Source organism: Macrotis lagotis, chromosome 8, assembly GCF_037893015.1.
Source record: "Macrotis lagotis isolate mMagLag1 chromosome 8, bilby.v1.9.chrom.fasta, whole genome shotgun sequence".
In the NCBI taxonomy this organism is placed as follows: Eukaryota; Metazoa; Chordata; class Mammalia; order Peramelemorphia; family Peramelidae; genus Macrotis; species Macrotis lagotis.
The window spans coordinates 21,675,542-21,688,734 of NC_133665.1; the positions used below are offsets into that span (position 1 = coordinate 21,675,542).

Consider the following 13,193-nt stretch of genomic DNA (forward strand, 5'->3'; position numbering starts at 1 on the left):
CACTGAGTATATTACTATGATTAATTTACAAGGGAAAAGAATATAAACAAAAGAGTACCATATAGCAAATTAATTATATATATATATATATATATATATATATATATATATATATATATATATGTTTTTGCAAGGCAAATGGAGTTAAGTGGCTTACCCAAGGCCACATAGCTAGGTAATTATTAAGTGTCTGAGGACCAGATTTGAACTCAGGTACTCCTGACTCCAGGACCAGTGCTCTATCTACTGCGCCACCTGGCCACCCCCTATATTTTTTTTAAAAAATCTAATCTTTAGTTGTCAATAACCTCTCTAGGCCAGGGATATGGCTTGGTTACAAGAAGCATATCACCCAAATACAGTCACAAAGATTTTTGAGTTCTTCCAGAAAAAAGTTTACATATTTTCTAAAATTTCTCTCTGTCAGTTAGATGCTTGTACTCATAAGATTTACTTTCAATCAGTTGACTGCCTAGGAATCTTTTTCTTCCTCCAAAGGAAGACAAGGGATCAAAAAAAAATAACACATTCATTTAGCTTTTCTTATCACCTCGAAAAAGTAAAACACACCAACCTTCACTCAGAAAGTACATAAAGATACCTACGTAGGCTATAGACATACTATATACAAACAGTCCCATAAACTGATAAATCGTTTCTGGATAATAACTTCCCTACCCAAATATGGAATCTCAGACCTGGCATGAAATTCCAGAGCAATTTCCATTTTCCATGTGTAATCTATAGTCAATCTTTGCTCCTACTTCCTTCATATCATGATTTCATTATTTTATCCTTTAATAATCATTGCAGTAGCTGAATATCTAGTCCAGAACTTGATAATTTGACCTTTCTCATCTGCCCTAAGAGGAGTTAGACATTCATTCTACTTTCAGTAGACTGTTGTTAAGGGAAGTTGGTTGGTGGCAGTGGATAGATCACTGGCCTTGGATTCAAGAGAATGGGAGCTTGGGGCGACTAGGTGGCGCAGTGGATAAAGAACCGGCCCTGGAGTCAGGAGTACTTGGGTTCAAATCCGGTCTCAAACACTTAATAATTACCTAGCTGTGTGGCCTTGGGCAAGCCACTTAACTCCATTTGCCTTGCAAAAAAAACCTTAAAAAAAAAGAGAGAATGGGAGCTTGAATCCCGCCTCAGACACTTGCCACTTACTACCCATGTGAACATGGGTATTTTGCTTAGTCCTGATTGCCTTGCATCCAGGGTCATCTCCAGTTGTCCTGGCCACTGGATCTGGATGTCTCTGGAGGAGAAGATGAGGCTTGTCACTTAGCACAGCACCTCTTCCCTCAAATCCAATTCATGTATTTGTCATGGCATCACCTCTCTGATGTCATGGTTTTCTTCTCGAATGAAGGACAGCACCAACAGCAAACTGTTATCATACTTGGCACTGAGGGGCTTAGCTCTTTGAAACTAAGAGTCAGATTCCTTATTGGCCACTAACTGAGAAGAGCTAATGACTTTTTTGTATTTGGTTTTTCCTGATCTTAGGAGAACAAGTATCTATCCTGAGATGAAGATGTCCAGACTTCAAGGAGAACTTGAATTTAGAGAGGGTCAGGCATCCAGGGTCCTTTTGGTCAAAGCTGAATACAGTAAAGGGAGGACTACTGGGCAACTACTTCAGAGCAATAGAAAAGACAACTACCCCAACAAGAGGATGGGCCCTGAACCTAGACCATTTTGCCAGAAGACAAGGATTTTCAGAGACATTGCAAAACTTAAGGAAAATAAATGGAGAAAACTTCAGTAGTCCTGAAAACTGCTTCATATTTAGATAGTTTTAAATATCAACCTTGTGGTAGTGTGTAAACAGTTGTTAGTACTTCTTTTTGCTTGTCTCTCTCAAAGACATGTTTGCGAGTGTTCTATAATTAACATTTCTTTTGTAGGTAATAAATAAAAATCTGTCCCAACATTTACTCTTTATTTCCCATCTGCCTCTCAGTTTTAGAGGAAACCAAAACACAAGCAAATGAACTGGAATATCAGTAAGAAATGAGTCTCAATATAAACCATGTGACTGCAGGAATGAATCCAGTTTGGGCCACAGGCATGGTTCCAGAGCAAATGAGTACCTCAGTGATGCCATATTACAACTATCAGAGCTATCTGTCCATCACTCTCTGAATTAGGAACAAATTCCTTTGTATTTTTCTTTTTTTTTTTTTGAAAAATCCAAACATATTCTTCGGCCCTTCTCCCCCACCTCACCTTTTACCATTTATAGACAAGAGCAATGCCTTGAAAACAAAAATTTGGAATTAAAACAAATTCCCTTCCTACTAACTCAGACAAATTCCGCTTCCTCTTACTCATTCTCCAAAATGGACACAAATTTCCCTTTCTTCAATGGGACCTTTTTCTACAGAAGACTAAAGTTGCCTTTGAGTTCACAGATGGAAGGAGAAGTTCTCTTAATCACTCAGATAGGTAATTTCTTCAGTGAAGAATATGACTCATAGTCAGCAGATTTCCCATCCACCAGATGCCCCAGCCAGCAGATGCAAATTTTATCACACTTAAACATGTTAACTGGGCTACCATGTACTGAAAGCTGTAGCACTCATTTTTTTTTCAACTTTCAGATATATTTTTAGGGTCTTGAAGCATTTGTTTTAATATAACAAAGATAAAAACAATTTATTCATTAAATTGTAACTTAAATCTTAAACCAAGATAACTTTTACATATGTATAATGCTGTGCTAAAAGGTATGGCTGTTACAGAGATTCATATACCTTCTAGCTTTTACAGAGTCAGGTGACAGACGGGGTGACTACTCTGGCAAATAAAAATGCTAATCTCAAGGTGTGCCAATTTGGGATGTCCAAAAACATTAAGTGCCAGATTTCAGGTCTTTTGTTACATGACTTCTTTGTTCTTTACTGAAACAAACTCTGGAGGTGAAAACATGTTAATTGAATTCTGTTTGTCTTTATTAAGGCCAAACTCCATAAGACTGTCAATGCATATATTGTTTCCTTAACAGAATGTAAGCTCCTAGAGGACAGGTCCTATTTTACTCAGTATTTCTGGTTCCCAGCACAGTGCTAGGTATATGTATAGATACTTAGTAAATGTTAATAAGTTGCTTGGTTAATTAATTAGTGATTAACTGTGGTTCATTCCTGAGGCACCTCAGCACCTTTGACCAGAGGTAATCTTTTTTTTTAATTTAAAATTTTTAATTGAAAAAATGTTTTGGTTCCCTGCAACTAAAGTTATAAAAATAGCAACTATTGATTGAGAAACTACTTGATGAGGAAATCTATTATGAATTCAATAACCTTTTTGAAATTAATTTATATTTTTTAAAATTAAAACAGCATTTATATATATAGATAGATATAGATATAGATATAGATATAGATATAGATATAGATATAGATATAGATATAGATATAGATATAGATATAGATATAGATATAGATATAGATATAGATATAGTTAAGCACTTCTGGTTTTGCACTCAAAGGTAACTTTAAGACCCACTTTAACCTTCTTTTCATAGGATCATAGTTTAAAAGGAATCTTATTCATTCAAATTGGACTTTGATCATTTAGTCCAGCTCCTCTCTTTCTAAAAGTGAGAAAATTAAGGTTTGGAGGAGTTAAGGCATTTGCCCAAAGTCACAGAAGGACTAGTTGGTAGAACCAGGATTTGAAGCCAGATCTCTACCTCAGAGTCTAAATACATCATCCTTTCCAGTGTTTTAGGTTGGCTCCTATTTAGGGCCTACTTTGAGATGCTAATATAAAAATAAGTACAAATAGAAAAACAGTAAGGCATTGGGTGGGGGAGCTTCTTATTGCTTACCTAGGATCCATCAAATTAATCAACAGAGAACAGGAAGATGGAGATATTTGCTTTTACCAGAACTGTATCAACCTGAATTTAAAAGAAAACAGAAAAAAAATTAGATCTTTAATCAGGGAAAGTGAATTGCAACTCAGAGTGCCAAATAGCAAGAGCTGGGAAGGGGCATTTATATGGTGTCCTAAAGCATCAAAAGAACTCTGATGGGAATGGTTAGGCATCTTACAATGTCACAAGGTAAGTGGTATAAGAAACAAAAGTAGGAAAGCAATTAGGTAGCACAGTGGATAGAGCACTGGTCCTGGAATCAGGTGGACCTGAGTTCAAATCTGAGCTCAGACACTTAATAATTTACCTATCTGTGTGACCTTGGGCAAATCACTTAACCCCATCACCTTGTTTAAAAAAAAAGAAGTAAAAGTAGGGAAAGAAAACCTGGGAATCTCTGGAGAGAAAAGTTTGGGAGATTTGCTGAAAAGGTCAACCCAAGGCAATTCATTGGATTAGGAAGGGAGACAGGCTGATTAGCAGAAGTTGTGGAAAAGAAAGGCTAAATTGAAGGCAGGAAACCACTGATCCCTATTGAGGGAGAATAGTCATGTGGGAATCAAGTTTAGACACTTCAAGGAGGTAAGAGATAGCTGGGGAAGAATAGCAAAGAAGATGGTCAAGTTAAAGAAGTTATTTGCTAAGGAAACAATTAAATTAGAGACAGTTACAAACTGGGAAAGAAGGGAGCTTCTAAGGAGCTGGAATTCATGAATACAGCTTAGAAAAAGGCAGAGGAGAAGAAACCAGGCAGCAGGTGCTACACTGAGTCAGTAGGAGAAAGAGACCACTGAGGAATAATTCCTTAAGTATACCCTCTGCTCTGAGAAAGCAAAGGTGGCATTTAAGGAATGGTCTAACACCTGGTGTAGGGGTGGTTTTCCACTGGGCATCCACCGGGGCAGTCCTCAAGGAGTGGCTAATGATATAAGGCAGCATTCATTAGTATTACTCATACTCCTGTCTCAGAAAAGGCATAATCAAAGTCAGACTTACTTTAAAATCCAAAGTGGCTTAGAAAATGGGGTTCATGAAGCACCAACACAGAATGCTTGAATGAGGGTATAAAGGTTTAACAGAGAAGTTTCCAATAGAAAAAGATGACATTTCTCTATACCCAGAGTTCTTTTGCTACATAAAGATTATTTTTTCTTTTATTTCTATACTTTATGTATATGTATAAGTTTAAGAAGAGTTAAATCACTTGCTCTTCACTTTCTGGACCCATATGTCTTCAATTTTATCTGAACTAACTGGACCATTACTGGCCATGCCTAGAAATATTGCTAGAAAATGTGTCCAGCAAAAGATTCAAGCAAACCTGAAAGAATTCACTTAGAAGATCAACTCTGACTCAGAAGAATTTAGGGAAAAAAGAAGTTTATTTAAGCACTGTATGGTTAGCCAAAACTAAGAGAGAAAGAGGAATTAACATCAACAGCAACAGCAGGCTCTATGAGAGGATAAGCAATAAGGAAAGGTACATGAGCATGAGAGGTTACCTGGGGGTTTCACAGAGCAGGACAGCCTCCCAAAGGAAGACAAGCCATCAGTATATAAGCAGTAAGAAAGGGTATAGAGACAGGAGAATTTATTTGAGGTATCATGCTCACCAAGTGTGGATGAATTTGGGGCAGCTGGGTGGCACAGTGGATAGAGCACTGGCCCTGGAGTCAGGAGTACCTGAGTTCAAACCTGGCCTCAGACACTTAATAATTACCTAGCTGTGTGGCCTTGGGCAAACCACTTAACCCCATTTGCCTTGCAAAAACCTAAGAATAAAAAATAAAAAGAAGTGGACTAACTTCACAAAGTAAGATAAGCCATCAGGGTATGAGAGGTAAGGAAGGGCATAGGGGTATCAAAATTTATCTAGGGAATTATGCTCCCCAAGAGCAAATTGACCTCCCAGAGGGAGGGGAACAATTTAACTGAGGAGTGAGTGAGCTTTTGAAGGGGCAGAAAGTAATTATTAGATATACATGATGTGGACAGTAACATAGCAGAAATAAGATAATTAGGGATATGTAATGGAGGGGCTATAGCCAAAGACTTTTCAGGTTAGGATATGGATCCATTATTTTGTTGATAGGGGCTAGTCTTATACCTGGGAGAGTCCTTGCCAGGAAGGGGCAGTAGTTCATTGACCTCATCTATGGGGGGAAGGAGGGTCAATGTTAATGTAAGGTATATGTGCAGAAGTGCAGAAGGAACAAATTAATTATAAAATATATTTCCTCTACTTCAGGAGAAGTTAAGGCATTTTAGATCATGGGTCCATGACTCTTTAATTACCACCGTCATTTATCTCCTTACCAACATTGGCATACCCCTTTTTCCTCTCAGGCTCATTGCCTCCAGAAAGGGGGGAAATGAGCTTCCTATTATTTTATTCAATAATTCTGAAAACTATACAAGAAAGATTTCAAAATCACCAATTGCCACAATGGTGTGGTTATTGATTTAGAACCAAGACATCCAGGAGAATAAAGTCAAATGAAGACCCTGCCTTCTGATTGTGTCAATGTATAATTATGCTCCCTCAAAAATCCTCTTTGAGTTCATTTCCACTGAGTTTTCTTTCATGTATCATTGAGGCCTAGTTGAACAATAAACATGTGCCATTAACCTAACTCTGCAGGTCTTTTATTAAATCCAAACTTTAGATTAACTTTTTCGTTATCTATACAGAAAGTCTGGAAAGCCAGGAATAGATCCTGGAGAGGAGAAAGATGCTGACCTGTGCACTTTCCTTAATGAGGGTGATGATCAACTTTAATGGACTTACTCATTCCATCAGTGCAACAATCAGAGACAATTTTGGGGTATCTTCGATGGAGAATACCATCTGTACCCAGAGAAAGAATTGTAGAGTTTGAACAAAGACCAAAGACTAATACCTTTAATTTAAAAAAACTTATCTTGTTATATAATTTTGCTATCTCTTATACTTTATTTTTATTCCATAAGTATATGATTTCTCTCCCATCACATTCAACTTAGATCAATGTATACCATGGAAACAATGTAAAGACTAACAGACTGCTTTCCATGGGGGATGGGGGGCAGGAAGTGAGATTGGGGAAAAAATTGTAAAATTCAAAATCAATCAATCAATCAATCAATAAAAAGAATTTCTGAGAGGGGAAAGTGTACTTTCAGTGTGAGAAGGCTCAAGAGAGAAGGTTGAAATGACATGGAGAAGCAAGCCCAGAGAGTGAAGATTGTAGCCAGGAGAGGAAGGAAGCATTTTGGTCACTTAGATTTTGTAATATTGGTGATGGTGGGCAGGAGGGGGAAGTTGGGGAAGCAAAAAAAGTGAAGAGGGAGTAGGGATTTGGAGACAAGCTCAACTCCCATACTGGTAATCCTTTCAAAACCATTCAAAGACTCAAGGGGGAAAACTTCAACAATTTCTCTTATAGACCTTATGAAGTATTTTTGTTCTTAGATTTACAGACAAATTGTCCTCCATACACAGGGTGATTTTCTATCAAACTAAACTGCTTTGAGTTACCAAACAAAGCTGGCTTTATAAGTAATATACCTACTTGAAAGTTTCAAAATAAAACTGATACTGTTTAAAAAGCAACTGGATTAGGCTTACACAGAACTCTTTTCACTTATATTAAATAATAACTTTATTAATTCCATTATTATTTTTACTAATTATATGTGTATGCCCAAGAAGAGATGTTATACCTTTATACCCTTATTCAAGCAGAACTACCAAGATGTATATATATATATATATATATATATATATATATATATATATACATATATATATATATATATATGTATATATATATATATACATATATATATGCAGAGGAAAGGTCCATAATTATCAATAACAGAAGACATAGACAGGGAATGACATGACATTGATCTAGAGACTACAAGTAATTCTAACAGCCATAAGAAAGGGATATAAGGTTGGTTAACTGCATAAGGGCTTGGAAAGAGACCTGTATTGAAGACCACTATAAAATTCAAATACTTCCTAGAAAGACTTTTCTCTACCTTGAAGAGAAAAATAAGAAAAGTGGACAGGAATTTGAAAAGAAGCAATAGTGATACATCCTTAATGAGAGTTTCCTGAAATAAATCAAACTCATGAGTGAAGCAATAAATCATCTTTAATTGAGATAGTAGGGTACCAAACCTGCCACCCTAAGGAATGAACTGCCAGGAGACCCACAGGAAAAGATTCTAATACTTTTAGGAGAAAGAGAGGAGGGGGTCACATTAGGTGATGAGGTCTGGTCATAAGATGCCAGCTGCCTTTGGCAATCTGAGCAAGGAAAATCAACTCATTCTGTTTAACCTGCCCTGCCAGATCTAACTCACTATAAATTGCAATGAACTGGACAAAGACATTAGGAGCTGAGATCCTTTACAAAGTAAAATCCCACAGTGGAAGGACCTAATAGAGAGTAAATATCTTGAAAATGGAAGTGCCTAGATATTACTGAAATTCTGGCATTAATAGGATCATTTATGAGAGTCATATTCATATTATTATTATATTTGATATTTATAGTTTTCTGTAATTATAGTAACAATTTTTCTGTCACCAGTTTGTTTTATTTTGTGTACTTTTTGTTATATTAAATAAAACATTTTCAATATTGAATGTTTTCTTAGCCTGAGTACTTGCAAGGAATCTGAGACACTTTGTACTAGAGGGAATTTCTTTTTCTTTTTTCTTTTTTAGATTTTTGCAAGGCAATGGGGTTAAGTGACTTGCCACACAGCTAGGTAATTATTAAGTGTCTGAGACCAGATTTGAACTCAGGCACTCCTGACTCCAGGGCCAGTACTCTATCCACTGTGCCACTTAGCCACCCCTAGAGGGAATTTCAAAGTGAGTCTAGGAACTGAAATTTTCAGGATTTTTCCAGGTGTTGCAAACACAAGCCAGAGAAATTTTATGAGCAGCAACCCCCACCAAATTGTATACTGATTCTCATAATGGGAATGCTCTAATACCACAGTTATATTGGAGACTATGTAGTTTCATTCAAAATGATTTTTTTGGTGGGGGTTAAGACTGGGGACTCTCCTGCATAAACAAAGGTCAAATCCAGATAGCACTTTTACAAGCACCAAGGAAGAAAGTTAAGTATAGCTAGTAAAATTAACTCAGTTTCCTCATCTATAAAGTGAGGATAATGATAGCACCTACCTTTCAAGGTTATTGTGAGGATCAATTTGGATAATATTTGTAAATACCACATAGGGCATGGCACATAATAGATACTATATAAATGTTAGCTATTATCATTATTATTATTATTCTGAACATATACCCTAAAGGGGTCAAAGATAGAAAGAAAGGATACACAATACAAAAATGCTTAAGCAGTACTTTTTGTTTTTTAGCAACTAAATGGAAGCAAAGTGGATGCTGAAGGTAATGGCTGAACAAATTGTGATACGTGAATTTAATGGAATATTTTTTTGGACCATAAGAAAAAACAAATAGGAAGGATTCTGAGAAATTTGGGAATACTAATATGAACTATGAAAACTAAAGTAAGCAGAACAAATTGATATAAGCATAATAATGTTAAGGAGGATGATTGAAAGATTTAAAAATCTGATCAAATAAATAATCAATTGTGAGTTCATGAGAATGATGGTAAAAACTCTTTACTGGTAAAGAGATATTTGACTGGAGGCACATGATGAAATTTAAATTTTCACACACAGGAAATGTGTTGACAATTTTGCTTGATTATACTTGTTACCATGGAGGACTTCTATTTGGGGAAGATAGGAAGTGATATGTAGGTAGTAAGAGAATACAGAAAAGAAAATCAATAGGATATTTTTAAAACACAACAGAAGATTGGAAGGGAGTGCAAACTTACAAGATGGTTTTATTATTACTTTTTTAAATTAAAAATATATTTCTAAAATACAAATACATTAATGCAGGATGGAAATCAGAGTCCTCATTTTAGTCTTTTTTTATTTTTATTTTTTTTAGGTTTTTGCAAGGCCAATGGGGTTAAGTGGCTTGCCCAAGACCACACAGCTAGGTAATTATTAAGTGTCTGCGACCGGATTTGAACCCAGGTACTCCTGACTCCAGGGCCGGTGCTTTATCCATTGCACCACCTAGCCGCCCCCTCATTTTAGTCTTAAGACCACACCAAGTCTCTACCTTGCCTGGCAGATATGATCAATTATACTGCTTGGATAAGCAGAAATTTATCCACTATAATTCTTCCAATAAGATGGAGGAACATGGAACCTCATCATCTCCCTTCCACTTGTATACTAATAGCCACCAAGCATTATTACTTATGTTTTTTGAAGTGGAAGGTCTTATTCTCTGACCCGCAATCATATCCAGTAGACACCCAAGTCTTACTATTTGACCTGCCAACATACCTAAGGAATTCTGGGCTTTGTCATTCATCCAGCAGCTGACTCCTCAAGATGACTGAACCCTTCCATCTATCTATCTTGCAGCTGAACCTTCTAATATATGTCATCTTGATTCACCTCAGCCCACAGAATGGACTCTTGAAGATTTGCAAAAAAAATAATAATAGTAATTATTATTATTATTATTATTACTATTATTATTAAAACATTTATCCCCACAGCAGTTTAGTAGTTTTGTTTTGACAAGATGATACCATCAACAAGACCAGAAAACAGACCAGTGGCCATATAATCTATGCTTCTAGATATAACCAGGATTTTGTTTTGTTTTTAAATTCTGTATTAATTTGGGGGATGAGAAAACACCTCTGCAATATATTCTGGAGCAAGCCTATTCCCTACTGCCTGGCAAATGGAGAAGTTAGGAACAAGAGGATTCCTGTAACAAGGAGATTAGTTTCTGTTATTCCAAGTTGGAATTCTGAAATATTTTCCCATGGAAACACTGTTTGCACATGGCTTTAAGGTCCTATGCATATAATACTGAAAAGTCCTTTGACTTTTCCTTTTGGGCAGCCGGGTCCTACCTTTCCAAGGTCTTTGGGGCACCACTGGACTCAGCCAGCGTGTTCAATAATGAGAGTTCAACTAGGAGAGATGAGTAACAGGTTTTATTAACAGGACACTACATTTCTACATCTCTACATCTCTACATCTCTAACTCACATAGTTGAGTAAGGGTATATATGAGCCTAGTCCCCCTGTTATCAGCATTCCTCATCTCTAGGCACTGTGAAAGAGTAAAGGGCATGCCACAAAAGGTGTGTATCCTGGCTTAAACAGGATGAGGATGAAAGGCAGATAAGGGCCAAAGCTCCTTCATGAGAATCTTCAACAAGATAAGGATGAAAGGCAGAGAACAAACAGAGAGAAAGGCCAGAGCTCCTTCCTGAGTTCAGAACACTCTGGTATGGACATTCCTGTTGTCCCCAGTCTCATGACTCTCAGTATGAACTCCTCATGGCCATGTATTCTGTCTATTAACCCCTTACAATTCCCCTTTCTTAATTCACGAAGCACCCTATAGATTCCCAGAAAAGGGTTGTCATGAAATGAGGACTTGCATCACAAAGGGCACACACAAGCAAAATAATAAAAGTCCAATACCAAACTATATAAGGTAACAATACACACAACAGACCACCAGATTGAGTATGAAAGAACTGAATCAGCTTATCTGAAACCTGATTAGGTTTTAAATCAGAATCTACTGCCTGATCAATATAATCAGCTATTTGGGCTAATTTTGACAATTCTAATGTAATATTTTCCATACTCAATCCATGTAGCTGGGCTCTAATAACATTCCATTCTACTTGAGATTCATTATATCATGCTTTGGTCAAACAATATTGATTATATCTATAATCACATTGTAACCTTTGTTGTAATTCTAAATATTGTACTTCTTCTCCCAAAAACATAGTGGCTTTCTGCAATTGATATAATGCTTTATAAAATTGCTCATCTACCTGAAGTTGGTGTTTAAATCACACTGAAACATTCTGCGTTAATTCTTGTAATCCCTGTGCTTCTACTATTTGATTCTGAGTATTAGATATTGATATAGCAAGGGCTGTAGAGGCCACAATGGCTTCTACCAGTAATGTAATGCCCAAAATAACACAAGAAATAATCTTCTGTTTCTCTGTTGAAAGAATATTTTCTCATTGTCTCAAAAATATGATCACTACATGTTCTATACCAATTTTTTGTTTTTACAATAGTAAAAATAGTAAATAATGTGGTCATGTTACTTCGAAAACTTTTCTACCTAACAGCAAATTTAGGGCCTATGCAGGTTCTTACTAAACGATTCATACAGGTTAAATTGAACACCCCATCAGAATATTTAGTTAATGTAATATTAGATTTTCCTTCTACTAAAAAATGCATATTCTTCACCCAAGCATACCCTAACACTAATAACAATATTACTAATTATATTATTCCTTATATCAATATTAACCAATTCAGGCATCCCTTGCACAGTATATCCCCCAACCGATGCAACAAGTTTTTTCTATCCCTTTAACCTCTCTTCTAGATCCATGTATATATTGCAGTCAAGGATAATTTACTGCTCCTCTATCTTGCATGTCTCTTGTGGTATTATGACAAGATATTAAATATTCTGTATAATTCATAAAGTCTAAAGGTACTTTGATGCACTGATGAGTATGACAATATTTAAAGGGCATGAAAGCAGGATAATGATACATAAGTGACAAATTATGAGGAAGAATAGAATTACAAGAAGACCTTAACCTGTTCCCTTGATATTGTTTAGTTTCATTCAAAGGTATCTCAGTACCATTTAATCTCCATGTATATAAGCGATATTTCCTGGTGTCAATTTGTATAGAATTTTTATTTGTTTTTACAGCATAATCCCTCAAATACATCCTTCCATCCACAATCTGAGTATACCATCTATCAACAGGTACAATACTTTTAGTTTAATTCCATTCAGTGCCCAACCAGATTCCTCCCATTTGTTTCTGGAAGCACACAGGAAATCCTTTAATCAATTCTGTGAAAGTCATTGTTTTGTTAAAGTTCTGTATGGATTCATTACTTGTTATTTCTTCAATACTCCCTTCGTCCTACATGCAAGAAAAATTTCCATGTAAAATAAATTCTGGCATAGTATCTGTCTAGGATAGTGCTTTCAACCACAGTGGAGACAGAATGAAAGTCCATCAATGATCAGTCATATCAGACTACAGTTAACAAGTGCATCATCATAAATGTTCTTATGAGTATCTTTAATTGTCTTTTATGAGCATGATTCTTTCTTTCTCTCTTGCCTTGCCTTCTCTTTCATCGATTCTTCCTC

At 36.2% G+C, this 13,193-nt stretch overlaps 1 protein-coding gene across 1 annotated transcript in view; it reads left to right on the forward strand.

Moving 5' to 3' along the window:
- Positions 1 to 2,207, forward strand: part of TXNDC8 (thioredoxin domain containing 8) — a 63,661-nt gene extending 61,454 nt beyond the window's left edge. Inside the window, exon 6 of the mRNA XM_074196499.1 lies at positions 1,516 to 2,207. Coding sequence (XP_074052600.1) covers positions 1,516 to 1,777 — 262 coding nt within the window. The 3' untranslated portion in view covers positions 1,778 to 2,207. The remainder of the gene's footprint in view (positions 1 to 1,515) is intronic.
- Positions 2,208 to 13,193: the final 10,986 nt, after the last annotated feature.